The following is a 26,741-nucleotide window of genomic DNA, read 5'->3' on the forward strand; positions in this document are numbered from 1 at the left end:
CAAACAATCCGCTTGCAGCCCCATGGCCCAGAAGAGTCCACGAGTAGAAAAGAGAGCTACAAGAAACCAAGTACTAAATAATGTGAGCTTTTGGCGTGGAATCCTTAATCCTTGCTTTTCATGCATTATTGTTGTGGGAGATACTGATTGAATAATATGCAATATGGGAGAAATAGCATAGATATTTTTGCGCTAGAAAGAACCTTAGTGTTGACATTAATAATCCTTAGAAATATTGATGAACTCGGTACTTTCTGTGAACCATACAATGTTTACATTTAAATGCCACTGGAGCACATTCAATTCACTGAGCAAAAATCTAGAGGGAGCTTTGGGTTAACATTCTGGTTTTTGCCTCTGCTCTGCTCCTAGCTATTTGTAATGCATTGAAAAGGTGCTTTGTGTCCTGATGTCTAACATTCAGGCCCCCAAGTCTAATATGGACTGCCTGACCCCAGATGTAATTTTCAACAGTATTAATTGAGTAAAGAATTTGAGGTATTAGGACAATAGGACTCAATCATCTTGGCAGCTGCTCCCGCTGTATGACTGATTACTTTCTAAGTGCTGTATTAACAGTCTTGGATCATTGACCAATTTAATTTGAATGCAATTAATTATACAAATGTGAACTCTTCACATACTTTCATTAAAATTATATCACAACAAAAAGAAAATAGATATAAATCAAGCCACATGCTCTTGCTTCAAATATGAGTCATATCATACATTTAAACATTCCTAAGGTCCACACGTATCTGGGAGTTCTGATCATGTGACTTCTGTCTAAAAAAAACCTTGGATACCTCTATAATCCCATGATTTATTCCATGATCTATACAGTTCTCTTTTGTACCCCGAACATTAATGTAAATGTGGGTCTCTTATGCCTAAATAATCAAATTACATGTTTAAATTTTAATTGTTTTGGAGAGTTCTTCTCTTTTCTCCTTTTTGAATAGGAACTTACTGACTGAAAATGGCAGAAAAAATCTTAGAGAAGTTAGATATTCTGGATGAGCAAGCAAAGATACTTTTGGCCAGAAGAGCAAAGGTTTGTAAATGAAAGCTAAAATTGAATTTTACCATTAAAATGTTATCATTTCAAATGTAAATGATTATCTTTACTTTTTAGTTAATGATGCATTATGGAGATATAAACTAATTTGTAAAAAGCAAATACATTAGTTCAAAAAGTAGTCTTTGTAAGTATATATTATAAAGAATTAATTAGATATACAAAGTAACTTCTGGATAGCTGCTATATTTTTTTTTCTTTCAAGATTTTATTTAAATTCAGGTTAGTTAACATATAGTGTATTACTAGTTTCAGGGTACAGTTCAGTGATTCATCAGTTGCATATAACACCCAGTGCTCATTACCACAAGTGCCCTCCTTAATGCCCATCACCAGTTGCCCCATCCCCCAACCACCTCCCCTCCAGCAACCCTCAGTTTGTTCCCTAAAATTAAGAGTCTCTTATTGTTTGCCTCCCTGTTTTCCTCTTATTTTATTTTTCCTTCCCTTCCCCTATGTTCATCTGTTTTGTTTCTTAAATTCCACATATGAGTGAAATTGTATGGTATTTGTCTTTCTCTGACTGACTTATTTTGCTTAGCATAATATTCACTCTAACTCCATTCGCAACACTGCAAATGGCAAGATTTCATTCTTTTTGATGGCCAAGTAATATTCTTTTGTGTGTATATGTCTCTCTCTCTCTCTCTCTCTCTCTCTATATATATATATATATATCTCCATTCATCAGTCGATGAACATTTGGGCTCTTTCCATATTTTGGCTATTGGTTAGTTGCCATATTACATTAGGTTATAATGTATATAAGGTGATTAAGATAAAAAAATCAAATAGGCAGTCAAATAGTAAATGTGACTACTGTAGTTCTCACCAATATTTTAAATACATAAAAAGTTATTTAACTAGTTTATTAAAAGGAAGAAAATATTTGGTATAGTTACCAAATTAAAAATAAAGTTCATAGGGGCGCCTGGGTGGCCAGTTGTTAAGTGTCTGCCTTTGGCTCAGGACATGATCCCAGTGTTCTGGGATCGAGCCCCTCATTGGGCTCCTTGCTTGGCGGGAAGCCTGCTTTTCCCTCTCCCACTCCCCCTGCCTGTGTTCCCTCTCTCGCTGCCTCTCTCTCTGTCAAATAAATGAATAAAATCTTAAAAATAAATAAATAAATAAATAAATAAATAAATAAATAAAATTCATAAAAATTAAAGTAAAAAAGGTGAGACTTTTATAAAATTCAATATAAAATATTAATAAAGAATATAGTTTTGGGGCCACCTGGGTGGCTCAGTTGACTGAGTGTCAGACTCTTGGTTTCAGCTCAGGTCATGACTCCCTGGTCCTGGAGGGAGCCCTGCATCTGGCTCCCGGCTCAGCAGGAGTCTGCTTCGCCTTTGCCCCTGCCCCTCCCAACCTTACGAGCTCTCTTTTTCTCTAAAATAAATAAATAAATCTTTTTGAGAAAGAATATAGTTTTAAAAAGCCAGATTCTTGGCACATATGAGCAATTTAATTTGGTTACACAAAAATTTTCAAAAAAATAAAACAAAGGCATAAAGAACATAGAGTCCAAGAAATCAAGGAAAACAGCACAGAGAGGAACTCTGAAGTGACTGAACATATTTGTGAATCTGAAAATGAAAATTTTGTCGGTTGAATAATAACTTGATTTTCTTTTTCCCACCATAATTGTCTCCTTTTATTCAGAAAATAAAGTAGAGAAATATTGGAAAAAACAATAAATTCATTCTGTTATCATTACCCAAATCTTGAAATAGCAAACCAGGAATAACTTACTAAAGCAACCATATTGGACTTAAGCACCCCAGAGTTCATTCCTTTTTAATTTTTTGTTTAAAATGAAACGTACTTTAGAAAATATAATCAGAGATAAATCTATTGAGTTTTCCTGAAATTCCCTTTTACATATGATTAGTCATAATAATTCCTGCCTTTTAATAAGAGCTTCCTTTGTGCAAAGCATTTCAATGCATTTTCTCATTTTGTGTTACTATGCCTACTTTATGTGTTACTGACAGAGGATTCTCTAAAAATTCTTCTGAAAGTATATATAATCAAAATTTAAAACTTTTCTTATTTCTTAAAGTATAAAATTAAAACATACTTTTAGAAATAAGCAATATACAGATATATATAAAAATTATACTTAAAGAGGGGCGCCTGAATGGCTCGGTTGGTTAAGCGTCTGCCTTCGGTTCAGGTCATGATCCTAGGGTCCTGGCATCGAGCCCTGCATAGGGCTCCCTGCTCAATGGGAAGCCTGCTTATCCCTCTCCCTCTATCCCTGCTTGTGTACATGCTCTCTCGCTCTCTCTGTCAAATAAATAAATAAAATCTTTTAAAAAATTAGAGAAAATTACATAAAGAAAAATTGTCTTTGGCCTCTTCAACCGTTTCTTCTTGAGGCAAACAACACTTAGCAGTTTGGGTTTACCCATCCACATTTTCTTTTGTGCTCTTATAAAGATATACAAATATTATATATGTATGTATAAATCCATTTATCTTTACATATACTCCTAAAAATGCAGTTACACATACACACACATACATTTATGAAGGTAAATTGTCTCTCTTTTCTTTTTTAATGACCTAATGATGAGATAACAATATATAAATCACTTTGGTAATTGCTTCTTTATTTCTTTCAACTTTTTATTTTGAAATAATTATCAACTCATAGCAAGTTTCAGAAGTACTATAGAGAGTTCCATGTTCCTTTCACCCAGTTGCCCCCAGTAGTGACATCTTATATGGGTTGTGTATGCTATCAAAACTGGAATGCGTCCCAACTCATGTTAACGTTGGTATATTGCTGTTAATCAGGCTACAGATTTTATTTAGTTCTCACCATTTTTAACCTGCATTCATTTGTGTGTATAGTTTTATTGATTTTATCCCATAATAGATTTGTGTGATCACTATCACAATACCACAATCAAGGGAATCAGCACATTCCCATCACTATAAAAGAACTCCCTCATGTTACTTCTCTGTATTTGTATCTATACCCCACCCCATTCCCCATCTATCCCTGGCAATGACTGATCTGTTCTCCATCTCTATAACAGTAATTTTGAGGATGTTATATAAATGGAATCATTCAGTATGTGAAATTTTAAGATGGACTTTTCACTAAACATAATGCCCTTGAGGCCCGTCTAAGTTTTTGCATGGATCAATAGATTTATTATTGTAAATAATATATAAATTTTATTGCTGAGTAGTATGCCATTATATGGATGTACAGAGTTTCAACCACTCACCCATTGAAGGACATCTGGGTTGTTTTCAGTATTTTGCATTTAAAAATAAAGCTGCTTTAAAAAAAAAAGATTAAAGAGAGCTACTTTGAATACTTGTGTAGAGGTTTTTGTGTGAACATAAGTTTTCATTTCTCTGGGGTGAACGCCAAAGAATGTAATTGTTCGTGAAATTTCTGTCTCTTAAATTCAACAAGGTTAAGGCCCAAGGTTTGATGTGAGTTCCCCTCCCTGCATCTCAGTGTGGAAACTGCCTCCAGTAAGTAAGCTGAGCTATTGTGGCATTTACCTCATTTGTTTCCCTTTTCTTGAGGATTATGGTTGCCCGGCCCCTGCCTGTTTTCTAATGCCTGATTACAGTTGTTTTCATATGTTTTGTCTGGTTTTCTAGTTACTTACAGCAGGAGAGCAATTCCTGTAGTGCTTAATCCTTCATTGGCAGAAGCAGAAGTTCCTATCCTTTGACTTGCTTTCAGATTTTTCACCACTTTATTCCTCTGTGCAGTCCTGAGAGAGTTTTTAGAAAAGACTTTTGGCTCCTTAACTAACTCGTTAGCTATATCCTTTTCTCTCTTTGGTCCATCTATATAAATATTTGAACAAAATCTTTTGATTGCTTTCTTAACTCTATTTCTGGCTCACGCAACTAGACAAGTGTTGGAGTGATTCACCACGTTCGTGGGGACAGCAAGAGCAGCAGGCTGGAGACCATGTTGCTCTCCTTCCAATAACCCTATGTATGAGGATTGTCTTTGCTTAGTTTATAGGTCGTTCTTAAATTCTAAATTTCAGAATTAGGAGGGAGCCTTCATGATCATCTAGTCCGAAGTCCCCTCATTTCATGGATGAGAAAAGAGCAGCTCAGGTCACACATAAAAAATGTTGGTATACAAGGCCCTTAGTTTTCAATCTGTAAAATTTCTCCATTATTGACTGGCACATAAATTCTGTGTGTGTTCATAAAGTGAGGCTAATTTCATTCCTTTCCACACAGGATTTTCCCTTTATGAAAAGTGCTCATTTTGTCACAATGTTGTACTTTGGCTTTCCTGCAGAAAAACAGGCTTCAGAGTCAAGGAAAGAAAAAGACTTCAGTTACACCCCTGACGTTTGACTTTCAGTTACAATTTGAAGAGGATATTGTTCCATCCATATCTAAGAAAGTACCCAGGATCACAGAAGACAAATCATACAGTATTAAAAAAACAAAAAGGTAACCATCCTAACTACCTCAGACTTTCATTTTAGAGTTTTAAAGCACTACTGTAGATTTGTTTTAGATTATGTAATCTGTATTAAATGTGAACTTTGTCAAACACAGGTATGTTTCATAGTGTTTATGAGTTACAACATACTCGATCAGCATTCTGAATATTCTTCGTTTATAAAATATTTATTAAAATATTTTACTATTACAGATGATAATTAGGTACTAATTACAATTTTGAATTTTTAAAGAAAGACATGTCTTGAATTCTATTACATTGCCCCAAATTAATGTCAGGATTTATTTCAAACTTTAGACCAACAGACTGCCAAAACAAGTCCACCTAGAAAATCAAGTCAGTTTCTCTATGTACTTACAAGGGGTAGCCTGAGTATATCATACTTGGTTTTTCACTGGCATTCTATATGTGCATTATGCTATATAATTTTTCTAGGCATCAGAAATGTAGAGGAGAGCCCAGACAAAAGAAATAATAAGATACAGAATCAACAGAACTTCAATCGTACCTTGGTGGGCGGGGGGGAGAGGACACTGTTCTTACCTCATTTATTCTGTGTAACCATTCAGTGTGTTCAGTGCAGTTTTAGAGATGAAAAGTCTGTCTCAGTGAGGTTAAATAACTTGCCCAAGATCACAACAGGTAAGTGGTCCAAGCTGGATTTAAATTCTAGCAGTCCGATTTCAGAGCCTGTGCTCTGTATCACCACCACCCTGTTCTGAATGTAGAATGACTTGCATCTTTCGGGCTTGGTAACTAGGTACATAATGACAGTTTGTACTTAGGAGGAGAGCATATGATACAAAGCAGATTGGGGTGGATATGAGGATTAGAGTGAGAAGAGCTGAGTTTTATTTTGGATATATGAAGTTTTAGATGTCTGTGGGGTATTCTGGAGGGGGGCATTCTTCTTCCAGGAAGCAACCCATTCTTGCAGTGAGTCCTCTTTAGCTGTAACAAAATGATTGCTTAAATAACAGAGCACGAGGCAGAAAGTTTCTGTCCTCATATCAACAATGATATCCTGGTTTCATTGGTTATATTGGACAGATTCTGTTCCTCCATCCCTTGAGATGTCTTATAAGTTATGGTAATTATATTTAGGATACCAGTTTCCACCAGTGCTTGCAAACCTTGCTCCTACACTGAGCCAAGATGTCAGATCTAATTCACACAGCTTTCAGCTTAACCTAAACTTTATGTCATAACTGCCCCCACCTGGACCAGTGACTTTCTGGTCACTGCAGGCTTCTTTCATTTTTGACCTCTAGCCCCTTTGCTATTCAAAGTGTAGTCTTCCATCCAGCAGCATCCTATCACCCCAGAACTTTTTGGAAATGCAGAATGTCTGACCGCCTCCCAGACAGAAGCTGCAATTAACAAGATCCTCTAGGTGATTCCTGTGAACACTAACGATAGAGACGCACTGCTCTCGCCCAGTGGGTCTCAAACATGGACGGCTCCTTAAAACACGGATTGCTGGGCTGCACCTGCAGAGTTTTTGATTCAGTAGGTCCGGCTGGGGCCTGATCATTTGCACATCTAGTAGGTCTCAGGGTAGTGCTGGTGCTGCTTGTCCGGGAACCATCCTTTGAGTCTCTGCTCTAGCTTATGTGCTACTCTAATCTTGCCACCCAGCACCAACATCTGTTCATTTGGTTTTTTTCCATGATTTGCTGAATATTGTAGCAACTCTCAATCTGGTGTTGTGGTCACCTAATTGGTGAAATCTGCACAGGTTTATTTGTAGCTGAGCTTTGCTGTCAGAGTAGTAGTTTTAAACCCATCTGCACATTAGTATTACCTGGCGAACTTTAAAATAATTGGATTCTACTTTAATTAGTTTGGAGTGATGCCCAGGCATTACTATTCTTTTTAAGGTTTTATTTATTTATTTATTTGACAGAGAGAGAGACAGCCAGTGAGAGAGGGAACAGAAGCGGGGGGGGGGTGGAGAAGAAGAAGCAGGCTCCCAGTGGAGCAGGGAGCCCAAAGCGGGGCTCAATCCCAGGGACATGGGATCATGGCTCGTGGGATCACGCCCTGAGCCAAAGGCAGACACTTAACGACTGAGCCACCCAGGTGCCCCCAGGCATTACTATTCTTAAAATTCCCCAGATGATTCTTACATAAAGCTGAGATTGAGAGCCATTCAAATTCTTAGGGCTTCTTTCTCACTTACTCCCAGAGAGAGACATGTTTTCCATGTTACTACTAGTTCAGGATTTCTGCATTTTTTTCTTGGATAAATGGGAATTGATAAAATATTTAAAATACCTTTTGATTAATCTGTATACAGTCTATAAGATTTCTCAATAAACACCAAACCTACTCTTCTCTGCAACTTCTCATAATTGGATGTTTTACAAAAGAGTCATACTCATTTTAGCAAAAATCCCTTTAAAAAATTACCTGGACCTGGACCCCTGAAACAAATAATATGTTATATGCTAATTTATTGAATTTAAATTTTAAAAAATTAAAAAAATTAAAAAATTAAAAATAACCTGAAATAGGAATTTTTAAAGGAGAGACAAAGTGATTTCTCCATTACCTAAGCATTTAGTACTGGATTATCAGCTAAAAATGGCAAATTTACCACTTATAAAGTGGTAAGAAATAGAAAACAAGTTAGGGGCAAAAAGGCAGATTAAGAGTATTTAAATTGTCACTGAAAATTACAAGACTACTGAGGTTACAACAAAAAATAATATTTTTTCTTTGGATTAATAGATTAATAGGGGCTTCTCATTAGAAGAATTATTTTCTTAAAACTAAATCTACACTGAGACCTGTCAAAAGAATATTCCTTTTAGAAATAGTTTTATGACAATAGATATAAAAAAAGATAATTAAAATATAATGTATAAGGGGCGCCTGGGTAGCGCAGTCGTTAAAGCGTCTGCCTTCGGCTCAGGGCGTGATCCCGGCATTCCGGGATCGAGTCCCACATCGGGCTCCTCCGCTGGGAGCCTGCTTCTTCCTCTCTCACTCGCCTGCTGTGTTCCCTCTCTCGCTGGCTGTCTCTCTGTCACATAAATAAATAAAATCTTTAAAAAATATATATATATAATGTATAAAAAAGATAATTCCATATAAAAAAAAGATAATTAAACATGAATAGAGCATTCAGTTGCAGCCTATAGTGAAATTTAATTGGCCAAATTCCTTGTTCCTTTAGTTTAATTCTCTGTGTGATACTAGCCTGGCATAGAGATGAAGAGAATGAGGTTTATAGGCCAGTTGCCAGGTTTGTACTTAGCTTTATTTCCTACTAGTTGTGACTTTGGACAAGTTATATAACTCTTTGTGCCTCAGTCTCTCTTTGAGCCTCAGTCTCTTCATCTCCTCATCGTTATCCTGTGGATAATAATAGTATGTAGTCCATAGGGTTGTTGTGTGAGTTAAATGGATTAAAATATTGAAAGAGTTAAAAATTCTCCAACATACAGTAGGCACTTAAAAAAACAAAAACAAAACCCAGCTAATACAAACATAAGCTCTATTTTTGAAATATACAGTCATATATTCCAGTCATTAAAAATAATGAGATACAGAAGTCATGTTTACATATGGCAATGATTTCTAGAATCTTATGTAAAGTAGGACTTGCAGGTAAGTAGGGTAGGGTGAGGTGGGAGCTGGAAAGATAGGGAACAGAGAGAGAGACTTTTATGTGAGTGGAAACAGAGATTCATGCCTTGCTTGCCACTGCCCACACCATTTCTCGGTTATGTGGGCATAGGCTCTTTCAAGGCCCCACGAGGATTCTGGGAAGGTAACAGCCTCAACTCTAGCTCTCTGTGGGCAGAGTGTCACTACTGGGCTGAACATTCCTCTTCTGTTTAGCTGGAAGAGGACTCCTGTTATTGCTTATACCTGGAGAAACATGATATTCTAGAACAGGGCTTCTCAATAGTGACTGCCCACTTGAGAGCTTTTGGAAAATATGCTGAGCCCTGCCGAGAGGTCATGATTTAACTACTAGGGAAAAGTCTGGGTATCAATGTACCCTAGATGATTCTAATATACAGCTAGAAATTTGAGAAACAATTCTAGAGGCCTCTTCATTTGTCACTCCCTCTGTTACCCTCTAATAACAGCTTGTTTGCAGCTGATACATGGCAAAAGAATCTTATCTCTCCCTGACTGATATTACCTGAGTTTCAAATAGCCTGACCTTAATAGGTGTTGAAGGAACCCACATTCACTGAAATGAGAAGTCAAGAGAAATCACAGGTCACTCATATGAAGGAGGGAGACAAAAATAATCAGAACAGGTGACTCCTAATAAGGCAGATTATGGAAGAAACAGAAGAGAACTTAAGAAAATATGTATCTTAAGGACACATATAATCAGGGATTTAAAAATAAATGAAGGAATTTAAAAATATTTCTAAAGTTAAAAGGGATTTAAAAAATATTTTGGGGGGCTCCTGGGTGGCTCAGTCAGTTAAACATCCAACACTTGATTTTGGCTCAGGTTGTGATCTCAAGGTTGTGAGATCAAGCCCCGTGTCAGGCTCTGTGCTCAGCACAGTCTACTTAGGATTCTCTCTTCCTCTCCCTTTGCCCCTCCCTCTGTTCTCTCTCTCAAATAAATAGATCTTAAAAATATATATGTATTTCTAAATCAAAAATTGAGTAGGAATGAAAATAAAATACAGATGAAAACTGGATTGGTAATCTAGAAGGTTAAGTAGAGAGGCACAATCAGGATATTTGACCTGTAAATATATACTTAATACATAAATCAGGAAAGTAAGAAACATGGTAAGGAAATAGAAAAATATTAGGAAAAAATGCACTTTTTTGAAGTGCAAAATCAAGGCCCTTAGCTCTATTCCCTTTAACTCAACTAAAACAGGATATAATTTCACAGGGAATTTTCCTAAATATAACATCAAAAAAGGGAGAGGTGTAGGGGGATGAATTAAAAAATTTAAAAAATTAAAAATTTTTAAAAATATATATATAAGTAGCTCAAAACCAATACAATTTATAGAAAACAGATTTATGATTTTATGACAGTGAATTAACCCACCAAATTTATAATCCAAGCTTCATTCTTCATATTGTATGAGAACCTAGTGCTAGGAACTCAATTTTTATTCCTAGGTTCCTAGCCTCCCATTCCTTCTTGGCTGTTGGAAAAAATTCTCCATGGATCTCTTGTATTTCTGTACATCTTGTGAGCAGAGGCACTGGTTGCCTTTGTTCCTTCCTTCTCAAGGATTTTTGTAAAACAAACAGCCTTGAAAGAGATAGTGCTTTCCTCTGAGCAAGAGCAGACATTACTGTCCATTATAAAAAATTTGGGTTCCATAAGTTCAGGGTTCCACTCTTGTAACATAACTCACTGTATTATTGCTATTCCTATCAGTGTGAGCAACAATTAGACTTTTGTCTCTGACCCAGGAGTCTACTTCTTCACAAGCATAGATGAAACTATAGTAGGCTAACTCGTTAGCTTGTAAGTAGGGTCAAATCTTAGACCTTTCAGCACCTACTTTTAGGAAAGAAGCTTGGAAGTAGAATGACAAAAACTGTGACAACCCTCCCCCCTGTTCCAAACTGAGTGGTAAAAATAGTTTGGGCTCATTTTTCAGTGAGAAAGAGAGCACCCTTATCCAGGTCCCTGTGAACTTAGAAGGACTCTGTGTATATACCCATTTTGTCTACACCATAAGTCTATCTGTTTCTAGGTAGCAGGATTTATAATTTAGGCTATTCCTCAACTAAATTCACAAAAAAATTAATCCATGTAACAATGTTTTTAAAAAGAAATAAAACAATACGACAAGGGACTATGTAAACTAGAAAAGAAAGTCATGATCACTTGAGGACAGAGTTCATGTATAATTAATCTTATAAACCAAATATCTAGCATTAGGCTCAATTTATTTCTTATAAATCATGTTAAGTATGCATTTACTGAAAGACAAAAAATAAAAATAAAAAAACCATCATTTCCTAGTACTTCCACCAAGTTTTGACTTTCCTCTCATAAGCATACTGAACCTTTAAAAGCATTTTACAAAATTAGCATGTCTAACACCTCCCAGAAGAATGTTAAAATGACCATAATTTGAGAAATTGAAGAGAAAAAATAGGCAAAATAAAGGCACAATATCAGTAATGAGGAAGGAGCTACAACTGTGAATATAGAAGAAATTAAATAATTATAATGAGTATTAGTATAACTATGCTGCTTTGAAACATGGGTGTGTGTAATAATGAATAATCTTCTGGAAAAGTATAAATGGGGAAAGTAGTCTCAACCAGAAAATGAAAACATAAATAACTGTAGAAAATTTTGAGAAAGTAGTCAAGTAACTGTCTTTTACAAAAGTACCACCTTGAAGCTGTGTCAGAGGTCAGTTTCTTCAAGGTTTCAAAGAACTATTTAAATGGTTTCTGATCATAGACAAAGATGGAATAGTTTCAGTTCTTTTTTTTTTTTCTTTTTTTTAGAGGGAACACAAGCAAGGGGAGTGTGAGAGGGAGAAGCAGGCTTCCTGCCGATTGGGGAGCCCAATGCCGGGCTCGATCCCAGGACCCTGGGATCATGACCTGAGCTGAAGGCAGACACTTAATGGCTGAGCCACCCAGGCACCCCAGTTTCAGTTCTTTTTAAACAGATGTCTTTGATCCACAAGCCTGACCACAAGAACATAAAACCATTGCTGAGTCTCCCAAATACAGATTCCTTTTAAACCTAAAATAAAACATTAGCTTAATTGTTTCATTTGCCTGTTCTTGACTCAGGAACACATAACATAAAACAGTTTTATATTTCTCCAATTTCACTCTGATCACTTTTGGTTATTAAAAGCCTATCCAATTTAGTATTTTGATCCCACATACCAATTGAGGCTTTCCCTTCTCCTGTCTAGCCAGTCTACTAACACTACAGGAGCTGAAGTGGCAAAGGAGTATGGCCAGTGAGTGGGAGGTAGGTGTAGTCTTCCTAGCACACCTCCCCTTCTTCCTTCTTCTAATCTTTTTTTGCTTCTGGTATGAGACAGGTGTTGTGCTAGAGCCAGCTCCTACCAATTTGTTAGAACTGACTGTTGAATTTTCAGGAATTTTATGAGATGGTTAAGTTATTTTTAAAAATTAAACTATGTAAGCTAAAAATTCAATGACAACAAAAACAAAGACAATAAAAAACTCATCCCTTTCAAATTATTTTACTACATTTTACTATTATCTGTGGTTGAAATCATTTACATCTATTGTATCCATATGGTGGAACTATTATATAATATCATGTTACTACACATTTCTTTTCAATTCCTCATTCAGTGATGTCCAGCAGTAGCTTGAAATCAACCATGGGTGTATTTACACCACAGAAATTGGCAAACACTACAAACAGGGGGCTCGATTTGTTATTTGTCTAGACTTAAGAAAGTGGGGGAGAAAATGTTAATGAAGATTAAACTTAAAATTTGTCTTGCCTGTAACCATTATTACTCTGAATAACACACAAAATTGAGGATATAGTCTAGTAGTCAAAAATTATTATCTGGCTCAGCAAAAAAGTAGCTTATGTCATTGATGAATGGGTGAAGTTCCAACATATGTCTTTGTCGTTTCACTTTCATGTTATTCTTTAAGGTAAATGAAAATGTCAATCAACATTCGTGTTGGAACTACACTTGGAGAAAAGGTGATTAAATATTTACCAGCACCACACCCCCCTGCCTCCACCCCTGTATGGGAGTAAGAGAGGAGGGAGAAGGAAAGGACAATGCTTCTTACTTACCTAGCTAGTGCTACCACCTTCTTTCTCATTTGTCATCTTCTAGCCAACTCTAGTCAAAAAGAGCCTTCCTGGTGAAATGGGTGAAGATGGTCATAAGATAGAAACTTCAGGTTTATAAGATAAATAAGTCCTGCAGATGTAATGTACAGCATGATGACTACAGTCAACAATATTGCATTGCATACTTGAAAGTTGCTAAGGGAGTAGTTCTTTAAAGTTCTTATCATAAGAAAGAAAAGCTTGTAACTATATATGGTGATGGATATTAACTAGACTTATTGTGGTGATCATTTCACAATATATACATATATCAAATAATTATATTGTACACATAAATACAATGTTATAGGTCAAATATATCTCAATTAAAAAAAAAGCTTTTGCTGTGTGCTTATATAGTAAGCACTGTGTTAGGCATTTAGTGGTGGTGTGGGAGGTGGTGTTTATCCCAAGGGAGGAGGAGCCTCAGAATTTCTTTATTTGACATAGTGCTTGCCCTCAAAAAATTGCAATCCTTACAGTTGCAAGAAGAAGAAGACAAAAAAGAACCTAACTTTAAGGAGGTCCAGGTGACAGTTCTTCAGACAGACCAGTTCCCTAACCAAGGAGAGCCTCCTTCAGGCACACCTCTTCAATTCATCCTCAACTCTTCCACTCTCCAGTATATGTCACAATCTCATTTGCGAAGGATCACTAGCTTGGCAGTCATCAATCTTCGTGGGGTACCGGCAAAATGGCCCAAGCCTAGTTACAACCTCAATGTCCATTTTCTCCCTCAGAATTTCAAGCTTCCTTGCCGTGCCAAACAATGGGATGCAGTGTGCTCACATTTCTCCTCCCTGCCTCACCCTCCAAATTTGTTTTTATATGGCCAGACATAGGGCAAATCAGCAAGTGTGCTAACAGGTGTGCAGCTGAGGAATGAGATGGCAGACTTTACCTTTTGTAGGAGTCAGTCTTTATAAGTGATTCCTTAGGAAACCCCAAGCATCCCTGCTCCCTTCAACACTGAAAAGAGAAGGAAAAGCCACAGCAGACCCTATAAGGTCAGTGACATAATTCTGATATGGCCCTCTACCCCACTACATTTTTCTGCTACTTGGGAGAAGAGGGGAATGTCTAGACCCAAATATTGGTGGGTCTTTGTAGAATACAAGCTATTTATTGTTCCTTTTTACTTAGCTGTGGGTAAAAAATCATCTGGTCACCCACTCTAAAACAACCGAATAAGTGCCTTTCAATAACTTCCTGTATTAACAAAGTAGAATCTAACACTATATTAAATCAATATTACTCTACTATGACTAAGTGGAGTAAATTTCAGGAATAATAAAAAGTACTACTCATTGACCTCTCACTATGTTACAAACATTTGCTAAGCACTTTCTAAACTTTATTTTATGTAATTCTTATACTAACCCTATAAGGTAGATATTACCGACATTTAGTCTATTAAGGACTGAGATTCAGAGGAAATCAATATTCTGCAGAAGTTCACGTAGAGTCAAATGCAAGGTAAGATCCAACTCCAAAGCCTACGCTCTTTAGTTCACCATAAGGAAATTCATATCCAAACACCTCTATATATTCTGCAAGTGTATTTGAAAAATGACTTAGTAAGATAAGGCTAAAAAAATGATCTCCTTAACAAGACTGTAGAGCCACCATCATCCTTAGGGTGGAACACTTGACACATTCCCACTTAAATTAGAAGCAGAAGGATGCCCATTCTCACTATACTGCACTATCCTAGAAGTGCTTGCCAATGATATTAAATAAGAACATAAGACAAAAATATAAATGTTTTGAAAAGAACAGATAAATTATTATATGAATGATTGTCTACTGAAAACCCCAAAAAGAATATACTAAAATCTCATTGGAAATTTTAAGATTATAAGAAAGTTTAACAAAAGTTTCCCAGAACAATTTGTGCGTTCAACATGTTTATTACACATGTGCCATGTGCCAGTCACTGTTCTAGGTACTGGGTATACAACAGTGAACAAAACAAACTCTGCCCTCAATTTACATTTTAGGATAAGGTGAGGAGAAAATATTAAACTAAATGAACAAATGAATATATAATATAAATCCATTAGTGATAAATACTATGAAGAAAAATATATTACATTAAAGGAATTAAGATTGATAGGGATTACTATTTTAGATAGAGAAGGGGACAGAAAAGACCTTTCTAGAGAAAAGGAAATTTGAGTAGAGTCTTAACAAAATTCTCTTATAACTTAAGGAAGTAACCCTTGGCAGTAGCGGGGGGAAGAATATTACAGGCAGAGGGATGAGCAAAAACCAAGGTCCTTAAGTGGGAGCTTAAGCTCCTTTCTCCTTAAACCAAAGAGCTGGAAAATTCACTCTGCTTTTATGTGGAGGTGAGGGGGTGGGTGCACAGAGAGAGCCCTGGAGGGGCATTCAATGGAAGTTCCTCTACTTAGAACCATGAGCAATGGGGAGGCAGTTTCTGTCTTGGAGTGGGAATTTTGAACTTTATTTGAGTCTAGTAGGAAACAATTGGAGGGACATGCTAATCACATTTATATTTTATGGGTGCCACCATGGTTGTACTGGGAATAGACTGTAGGGGATGAGTGATAACAAAGAGAGCCAATAGAAGGCAAGAGATACATGGAAGTAGCTCAGATGGGAGATGAAGTTGTCTTGGACTGGGGTAGAAGTAACAAGGAAAGAAGTAGTTGGATTTGGGACGTGTTTCAAAGAAAGATCCAGTGCGATCTGGCAACAGTTGGGAATGAAGAATGAGAGAAAGAGAAATCAAAGATATTGTCAAGTTTTTGGCCTAAGCCTCTGGTTAAATGGAGTTGGAGAAGCCTCAAAGAGGAACAGATTGGGAAGGAAACAAAAGCAAGGATTTGGTTTTGAACGTGTTAAGTTTGAGATGCCTATAATATACCTAACTGCAGAAGACATGTAGCAGTTGGATATATAAATCTGGAGCTCAGGGAAGAGTTTGAGGGATTATAAATTATAAATTATAATTATAAACCCGGGAGACATCAGTCTATAGATAATATGTAAAGATGTGAGATTAGATATCAACTGAAGGTGAGTGTCTGAGGTTGGATGAATGAGTCACAGGTTATTCCAGCATTTAGTGGTCAGAAATATGAATTATGTAATATTTTATTATTATTTGTTAATTACTTTATTAACTTTATTACATACCATCAATGTCAGTTAAAGGATTTAGTGGATGAAATTTCCTTTACAATAAATAAATGCTGTCATCCTATCTGGTCTACTATTTTGGTATCTGAACTGACTGTAACTCTGTGTCCCATGACTTTAACTCAGGTCTGACAATGTCGTCAATATCTCATTTAATGAATTTCCAGCATATTTTTAAAGGGTTAATCAGCTTGTGAATTATAGTTTCCTAGAGTGCCCTCAATCCTATGACAATACAGCTTCCTGTCTGTACTTCAAGTGATTATCACTAATATTTTCAGCTCTGGCTTAGTCCCATCCTTTTACACTTTGTATTGTAATATTATTAACACAACATCTATTCTATATAACTGGGACTTAACCACATTTGTCTGAATTTATTTTTTAGATTAGTTTCATAGATTTTTTTCTGATTATTTTGATTTGGATTAATTTTATTTTTTCTAGATATGTCTGCTTCAAAAATGAACCTGAACCTAGTAAGAGTGATTTTGAAAAGTTAAATTTAAGACTACACTTTGCACCAACAAATATAAAAAATCAAGAAAGCAAGTCAACAGGTAATGCTTTGTGTAACATATTTACTTCTCCTTTAATTTATTAATGAGTGCTTTTATTATAGACTTTATTATTTATTAATACGTATTTTAAAAGTTCTTGATGATTTGATGTCTCTGTTGAAAGAAATTGCTTGAAAGTATAGGGCTTATAACTATAGTGTGAAAGATTTCAGTGAGCCAAAAAGAAGAATTTCCTAAGAGGAAGAAGTGTTCAATATCAAAATGGGCAATTTATACAAATTATGCAAATTTATACAAATCATGAGATCATGACCAGAGCCAGGGTCAGATGCTCAACTGACTGAGCCACCCATGTGCCCCTTATTAGCTCATTTTAAAAGTAGGTTTTTGTCCTTTTCTGATTGATTTCTTTATATATTCTGGTCACTAATTTTTTGTTGGTTTTATGTATTGTGAATATCTTCCCTTTTCTCCTGTTTTGTTTTGTTTTGTTTTTCACTCTATGGTGTCTTTTTGATGAACAGAAATTCTTTGACTTTAATAAAGTCAAATATACCAAATCTTTCCCCATTTGATTAGTACTTTTTGTTCCATATTTAAGAAATGTTTCCCTACTCTGTGGTCATGAAGACCTTCTCCTATTTATCTTATAAAAGACTTTAGTTCTTCCTTTTACATTTAGGAATTAAATTTTGAGAGAGGTAAGGGTCAAATTTAATTTTTTAATGTGGATATAGTTATCTCAGCAAGTAATTTAAAAGGCTATTCTTTCCCTAATTCTCTGGACTCTTTGCTCTGGAGCTCTTATTCTATTTCATTATCTATTTATCATTAATACTATACCACATTAGTTTATGTAGCTTAAAATAACCCTTGAATCTGGTAGAGCAAGTCTTCCAGCTTTCTTCTCCAAGAATATCTTGGATATTTTATATTTTCCAGTATGATTTTTTCTCTTATCCATTGGTTATTTAGAAGTATATGTTTCCACTCAAGAAATTTAAGGTTTTTCTTTTTCTTTTTTTTAAAGATTTTATTTATTTGTCAGAGAGAGCAAGCGCAAGCAGGAGGAGCAGTAGGCAGAGGGAGAAGCAGGGTCCCTGCTGAGCAGGCAGCCTGATGGGGAACTCGATCCCAGGATCCTGGGATCATTACCTGAGCTCAAGGCAGGCTTATAACCTATTGAGCCATCTAGGCATCCCTATTTGAGGCTCTTCCAATTATCTTTTGACTATAGCTTTTTAGCACAATTACATGGTTGAGGATACACTCCACATGATTTCAGTCCTATGTAATTAGTTAATGTGTGTTATCACTCAATATATGGTTAATTGTTGTAAATGCTCTGTATGTGCTTGAAAATAATGTATGTCCTGCAGTACTTGAGTACAGTCTTCTGCATATGGCTTTTAGGTCAAATTTGTTCCCTGTATTTTTCCATTCTTTTATATCCTTATTGATTTTTCTGTTTGCTCTTCTGTCAGTTAGTGAGAAATTTCAGACTTGTATTCTTCCTTGTAGTGTCAAATTTTGCTTTATAGATTTTTAATATAGTTTAGGTGATGTTATCAATTACATAAAATTTAAAATCATTATGTTTCTCAAACTGAGGGCCTCAGAGGGGAGGGGGGGTGGGGGAATGGGATAGGCTGGTGATGGGTAGTAAGGAGGGCACGTATTGCATGGTGCACTGGGTGTTATACACAACTAATGAATCATCGAGCCTTACATCGGAAACCGGGGATGTACTGTATGGTGACTAACATAATATAATAAAAAATCATTAAAAAAATAAATAAATAAAATCATTATGTTTCTAGTGAATTGAACCCTTTTTCATTATAAAGGGATTGTCTTAGCTATCCAATATTACTGTAGTTGTCCCAGGTTTCTTTTGGCTACCATTGCATAGTATATCCTTTTCCATCATTTTATTACCTTCTTACAACATTGTAATCTAGATTTATCTCTTATAAATATCATATTATTAAATTTAAAAATACCGTGGTAAGCTTTGTCCCTGAAATGGAGCACTTAGTCCATTTACACTTAATGTAATTACTGATATCTTTGGATTTGATTTTGCCATCTTATTTTGTTCTTTATTTGCCCTGTTGATTCTATACTTCTTTTTCTGTCTTCTTATGTTTTCTCTATGATTGAATTATTTTAAGTTTCACTTTTCCCCTTTATTAATTTGGAAGTTATATACTCTGTTTTTATTCTTTAAATGATTACCCTATGTAACCTTTTAAAATCTATTATTACCCTCATTCTGGACAATAAAAAGATCTTAGAAACCTTCAATTATTTCACTGACATCTGACTTTTTATTTTATTGTTAAAATCCAGAGTCTTAACTAAATATTATCTAAATCAGACATGGGTAAGACTCACCTCCCAATGCAAAATTCCTCTCTACCTGTAAACTTCTGGAACCAAACAATATATGTACTTGCAAAATGCAAAGTTCAGACAAACACAGGATAGGCGTTCTCATTCCAAAAGGGAGAAATAGAAAAGAAAGACCTTTCTTGCTAAGGTCTAAAACTTAGCAAGGTGAACTTCATAAGATTTTAAGGCTCAGGAATACTTCTCTTTGGCTCCATACTCTGCCTTCTGGACCCACTGGGGCAGAGGTCCTGCCTCCACAGCTGTGCCATGTAGGGGTCATGCCTCCAAGGCTCTGGGATGCCCCATCCCAAAGGCTTTTAGTGAAGGTTGTCTGGCCTGTTGACACTGAGACAATGGCAACCCCATTTGAAACTGAGGAGGTAGCTCTGATGATTTTTGAATTGCCTTCAGGGTCATTCTTCCTTTGTCTTGAAGAATAGCATATATTTGCAGTGAATAGCTCTGTGGCCCTATTCTGTAACCCCAAGAAGTCAAACAGACTTCATTCATTTTGTCCCATCTCTATCCCCTTCAGTTCAAACTGACAGTGTCACTGTTGGGATATCTGATTAGGTCTGTGATTCACACCCATACCAATCTCCTTATCAAATAGTCATTCTACCACACTCCTAGTATTCTCTTTTGAACATGAACACGCTGAAAAGTTTCTTATTTTTAGTAATATGAACAGGCTGAAAAATTTCCAAATCCTTAAGCTCTGATTTCTTTTTTTGCTTAACAGTTCAGTCTTCCAATTCACTTCTCTCTTCTTGCATTTTACTACAAGCAGTCAGGAGGAACACACCACTCCTTCCATGCTTTGCTAAGAATTGTCAGCTAAATATCCAGTTTCATCACTCATAAGTTCTACCTTTCACAAAACACTAGAATACAAACATAATTCAGCCAAGTTCTTTGTCACTTTATAGTGAGGATAGCCTTTTCTCCATTGTTTTACAATAATTTCCTAATTTCTGTGAGACCTCATCAGAATGGCTTTTACCATCCATATGTGTACCAACATTTCTGTACCCAAATGTGTATTCTCTAAGAAGATGGAAGAATCTTAGGAAATTCTCACCAGAGCCCCCTTTAAAATCCCTTCATGGAAATAGTGGCCTTTTCTACTATGTACCTCGAAACCCTTCCAGCTTCTACTTATTACCCAGTTGCAAAGCCACTTCCCTATTTTTTAGTTACAGCAGCACCCCATTCTCTGTGTCAATTTCTTTCTTAGTCAGTTCAGGCTGCTATAACTAATTACTATAGATTGGGTGGTTTAAACAACAAATATCTCACAATTCTGGAGGCTAGGAGTCTGAGATCAGGGTGCTAGTATGGTCAGGTTCTGGTTAGAACCCTCTTCCTGATTTGCAAACAGCTGTTTTCTTGCCTGTGTCCTTACATGGTGTAGAGAGAGATTATCTCTTTCATGTCTTTTCCTGTGAGAGCATTAATCCCATCACAGGGGCTTCACTCTCATTACCTCATCTAAACTCATTACCTCCCAAAGGCCTTACCTCCAAATATCATCACACTGAGGATTAGAGCTTCAACATATAAATTTCGGGAGGAAAACAAACATTCAGCCCACAGCAACTACCCTATCTAAATTATACCTCCCTCTGTTATTCTCCCTCACCAAAATCTATTCATTTCTGTCATAGCATGTATCTTAATTTATAATTATTCACTCCTTTGTTTCACATGTTTATTTTCTCTATTATCCACTAAAATGTATGCATCATTGGGCAGGAATCACAATTACAGAGTCCAACACCAGTGCTTAGCATATAATAGGTGATCAGTAAATAATTGTTGATTGAATGAATGCCAGATACTATTGTTTCATCTATCATCTCATTTAACCCTCACAGCATTCCTCTAAGGTAAGTACCATTATTTCCCCTTAACAGATGAGAAAACTAAGGCTCACAGAAGTTAAAGAACTTAACCTAAGACTACAGGACTTACAAACACAGAAGTTAAAGAACTTAACCTAAGACTACAGGACTTACAAAAGCAGGTTTTGGTCCCAGGCTACCCAAATCCAAAATTTGTATGCTTGAGCTGACACCATACCTACCTTAAGAAATTCCATTAGAGAATAATCCAGATTAATAAAGAATTAGAGCTGGGGGGGATTCAGGTTGAGGGGAATATTTCTCTCTTCAAAGGAATGATGAAGGAAAAGATCCCTTTAATTATTGTGATTCCATTTTATTTAGAAATCCATTTTCCCCCTGAAGGTACATACCACTTTGTTGTGTGTTCTGAGGTCATAGTTTCCTGTGAAGTAGCCAGAAGTAAATAATCAAAAGTTGTATTCTGTTAATAGAAACTCACTTTTAAAGCAAATTAGAATATATTTAGCTCTGAAAATGTAAATGTAATGCATACGTAAGCACCTAAGTTTATCAAATTACATTTCTAAAAAGTTTACTACAAGTAGAAAAATAGTTTAATAGTTAAATTAGAAGTAATCTAATAGTATGGAAATATCATTTATGTTTGGATTTGTTTCTTTAGAGCCAGTGAAAGAAAATCTGAAATCAAGATCTTTTAGACCTTTTCTTTATCTTAAGGATACAGTTAAGGTAGGTTTAATTTGTCCATTTAACAATTACTTGATAGAAATTCAGATTAGCATTAGCAATTCTATAAGTCCCAAATTCAAATGTATTTTAGGGTTCAAAACATAAAATTTTAAAGCGATTTCATCTTTGATATTACTAAAACTTTATGTACAGAGATAATACAGAAAATAACATATTTGCTTGACAGTCCATATAGCAGAAATTATTTATTGAGTGTGATAAGGAAAAGCGGTTATCGTAAAGTCAGTTAAAACAGGACATCATAAAAAACTCTGCATGCATAACTTAAATATTTAATTTTAATTTAAAATATGAAAATATGCACCCATTTGTAATATTTTCATGTGTAGCCAAGACAATTTTTTTTAGCATGCTGTGGTTATAATTACAGTAACAATTACCATAAACACGCTTGGGACCAACAATACTGACTCTTTTTTGTTGTTGTTGAAGTATAATTGAAGTATTGAAGTGTAATACATAATGTTACATTAGCTTTGGGTGTACAACATAGTGATTTGACAACAGTATTGACTCTTGATAACCATTTGAGCAGAGGTTCATGGGCATCCTGAAAAGTAGTTGACTAGCCTTGAGCATTGAGCATGCCTTGGATATTATTCATTAAGTTTTATCAGGAGAATAGAAAGAGAAGTTAACCAGAGAATCAGCTAGGGAAAGTCATTAAAAGAGTTTCTTAGGTATTAATTAATTTATTATTAGCCCTGATTATTGCTAACATGAAGAATGAAACATGAAGAAATATATACTTTTGACCATAACTAATGACATTATAATTTTTGTTGCATATTGCCACCTTTTATAATTTTAAAGAAGATTTACAGCATCCACTGTCCGGACTCTTTTATCCTCAACTACATGTTTGTTTAGGTTCATGTTTACTAAAAATCTTTCAAGAAATATATATTGTAATATTACAAGTTTACTCATAATAATAAATTTATTAGCATCTTTTAGAAAAACATGCAACATTTTAATTTTCAAAAAACAAATTAAAATATTCATATGAATTTTAAAAATTAAATAATACAGAAAAGTTAATAAGAACACAAAGCACTTCCATCCCATACTTATTGTTCTAATTTCCCCTTTTCAAAGGTAACCACATTTAACTTTTAGGGAGTTTTAATTTCTCTTATGATTAACTCTATAATTTTAAAGAATGAGTTTCTACTACTATTTTTTATTTATCCACTTTAAATATTATCTACTGAATAATCAGAAAACATATTTGAATTAGCTTATTTACACTGCTCTACACTTCACTTCTCCTGGTTTTTTCTTCTGAATCTTTGATAGTTACTTTTTTGCTTTCTCTATTGTTAACTTTTGTACCTATAAATTCAATACCTAAATGTTTTTTCTTCTGTATCAACTTTAATCACTAACTCCTGATTCCCGTTTACGTAAGATGAAGATTTTAACAGTCCTTTTCTCCCACTCTCCTCCACATCTTCTTCCCCAAATCAAGTATATCTTTACTTTACAATTACATTATTGACCTCAATAATGTAATTCATATTCAATATGAATGTATATTCAACTTTGCAACTCTGATTAAGCCCTTATGTTTTGTCTATAGCTTAATTCTAAAACCCAAAACTATAAATAGTATCTATGTTACTATAACGTTGTAAATAATCATTCATTGTAGAACAAAGTAATGTGCTAGGATTATAGTTCTTCTCAATGGGTAAAATGTAAAAACAATGGCTCCCTTTTCTTATTCTCCATCAGTTACTCAAAAAGTAATTGCCATAGGTTTGTCTGCCTCATATTGAGACCTTGACTGTCTTGTACACTTTTGTATTTTTTCCTGAATATTCTAGTTGCCTTCCTTTTTTTCTTGTGGAGAAGGATAATAATAGCAAACATCTATATAGTACTTACAGTACTTCTATAGTATGCAAATGCATATATATGTGTATATATATGTGTGTGTGTATAATTTACATCCCCAACAACTCAATGAAGTAAGTACTATTTTTATTTCTATTTTATAGATGAGAAAATGGAGGTACAAAGAAGACAAGTAATTTGGCTGAGATCAAATTATAAAAAACAGAGCTAGGAAGAACCCAATAGGCTGATACATGCTCTTTACCTCTAAGATATGCAGCCTCTGAAAAAGAGGCATGTAACTTTCTCATTATATGTGGATATGGTCAAGCTTCCTTATTTGTTTTCTCTATTGAGTAGAATCCATTCCAGTCTTCTTGGAGGAATTGTTCTTTGGAGCTCAGTGACTTTTTGTTCTAAATTTGACCATTACCTTTAAGCCTGCTCTGCAGTTGTCACTGGGTCATTCCATTCCTGCTGTAGTTGCCAGATTCTAGTAGTCCATGTCTTATTTCTTCTTGGATTTCATCTTTATTTTCCTAGAATGTGTCTTCAAGAAACTTCCCTAGAAATGGCATGTATTTATTTTTCCCATATGAATGGTAGTTTAGCTGAGTAGAATTATATGTTTAAAAGCATTTTTTCCCTAAACTTTGATGACATTGCTCCACTGTCCTATGCCATCCAATGGTGCTAATGAAAAGCTCTCAGTCTTCTGTAAGTGATCTTACCTTTTTCCTCTGGAAACTTCTACGATCTTCTCTTTATTAATGTTGTTTTGTTTTTTTTTCAAAGATTTTATTTATTTATTCGACAGAGATAGAAACAGCCAGCGAGAGAGGGAACACAAGCAGGGGGAGTGGGAGAGGAAGAAACAGGCTCATAGCGGAGGAGCCTGATGTGGGGCTCGATCCCACAACGCCGGGATCACGCCCTGAGCCGAAGGCAGACGCTTAACCGCTGTGCCACCCAGGCGCCCCTATTAATGTTGTTTTGAAATGTTTTGAGGATATGTCTGAGTGTGGCAATTTACTTCAATTCATCCTGTTCAGTGTTCAATAGACTCCACCGTAAAGTCAAATATCTTTCTTTAGTTCTTAAAAAATGTCTTTCTGTTATTTCTTTTCCAATTTCCTTTCCACTATTTTCTCTGTTCTCTAGTGGTCAGATACTAGATTTCTTCGGCTAATCGTCTATATTGCTATTCTCTATTATTTTTTTTTTGTCTCTGAAAATTTCCCCTTTATTCTGGTCCTTTTACTTCATTTTGGTTTGGTAATGATATTTTAAATTTCTTTCTTGTTCTTAGTTGTTGTTTTTCTCTTTTCATAGTCTCCCGTTATATTTGTTCTCAACATTTCTGAGGTTATTAGAGTTCATTTTCTTCAGCTATTTTCTGTTTCTTAAATTATCTCTTTTCTGGTGTCAGTGTTCCTTTTGTTTATCATTATAGATATTTTTGAAGTTATTGATTTTTATTATATCTGATAAACCTTCACTTGTTCATATTTAAGAATGGAGATACAGGTTAATCTTTCAATGAAACTGCCATTAATTTTATAAATAAGTATCTCTCTAGAATTGAGAGCCAACTCTTCTGTGTATACATCAGAATTCTCAACCAGCTCTCTTTACTTTAGCATAAGAGGGCAAATGAGCAGGTAATTTGTCTGGTAGTTTGTCTTTCGGATGCTAACCTGAAGAGAGTTTCACTCTGGGAATGACACTCACATTAGCAATAAGTTTATTAGCAGGAGAGCACTTATTTTATCCTGGGATTAATTAAATACAATTTCCTATAACTTTGTATATGGGCTAGGCTGAGTAAGAAAGGGGGGAAGTGGCAACTGGTTCAGAAATTCCATAGAATTTCAGTTAACCTGCCTCTTTACAGCTTTTGTTTTTGTTCTCACTCTAAATATCTGCCAACTCTAAGCCTGGAGTTTCATCAGAAAATTATTTTAATAGCTGCAAGATTTAAAATACAATTGAGAAATTCAATAACCATCATTGATAAAACTACAGAAAATACTTGCTGAATATGATAAAGAATATCAGCATAGTTTTAAAAATTATACCTATATAAAACCAATAACCAATTTCATATTAATGATAATACATTAGTCTATGGCATGGCAAGAGTGACACTTATCACCATTATTATTTATAAATAATATTGTATTGTTACAATGCAGTATTGAGCAATGCAATAGGAAAAGATAATGAAAGTAGTAAAAGCTCTGAAGAATTCTGATGCGGTATGGCTGAGTAAGCCCCTATTATACCACCTTGTCTCAGACAATGACTATATACTCTAGACATGATACTCAGAACACACACACACACATACACACACACAAATTACCTGAAGACCCTAGAGAGTAAACAAAAGAAGGTGACAAAGAAAAAGCATAGAAACTTGTAATAACTGACTTGCATGGAGCAAAGTTGCTATTTTTATGGCTTTTAGCTTGAAGGGTGGATAAAGTTGGCACTATATGGGGCATCTAAAACTCCAATAGAAAGCTTAAGTATTTTTCTATCCAGAAGAGCCAGAGAGCAATGTTCAGGGCAACCCAAGCTTCTAGAAAGTGAGGGTTTACTAATAGAAGAGAGCCAAAGATGGTAGCCCCTATCCAAGTCTCTCATTAACCCCTAAACCATGCATGTTTAGCAAGACTGCGATCAGCCCAGCTAAGGATACAACAACTGAACTGAAATTGGAGCTGCTGCTCCAGAGACAGAGTGTATTTGGAACCTGACCAGGTTAATTGTTAAAATAACAACATCAGTAATCTTGTAGGGATAGAGTAGATTCACCAAAGTCTCCCTCTACATTAGAGCCAAT

At 35.4% G+C, this 26,741-nt stretch overlaps 1 protein-coding gene across 1 annotated transcript in view; it reads left to right on the forward strand.

The window, feature by feature from the left end:
* The first annotated feature begins 979 nt into the window (after positions 1-979).
* Positions 980-26,741, forward strand: part of CUNH1orf141 (chromosome unknown C1orf141 homolog) — a 35,322-nt gene continuing 9,560 nt past the window's right edge. Inside the window, exons 1-3 of the mRNA XM_008690742.2 lie at positions 980-1,054; positions 5,376-5,533; positions 16,969-17,081. Coding sequence (XP_008688964.1) covers positions 980-1,054; positions 5,376-5,533; positions 16,969-17,081 — 346 coding nt within the window. The remainder of the gene's footprint in view (positions 1,055-5,375; positions 5,534-16,968; positions 17,082-26,741) is intronic.

The sequence above is a fragment of the Ursus maritimus genome, unplaced genomic scaffold (genome assembly GCF_017311325.1).
Source record: "Ursus maritimus isolate PB19 unplaced genomic scaffold, ASM1731132v1 scaffold_12, whole genome shotgun sequence".
Taxonomy (NCBI): Eukaryota; Metazoa; Chordata; class Mammalia; order Carnivora; family Ursidae; genus Ursus; species Ursus maritimus.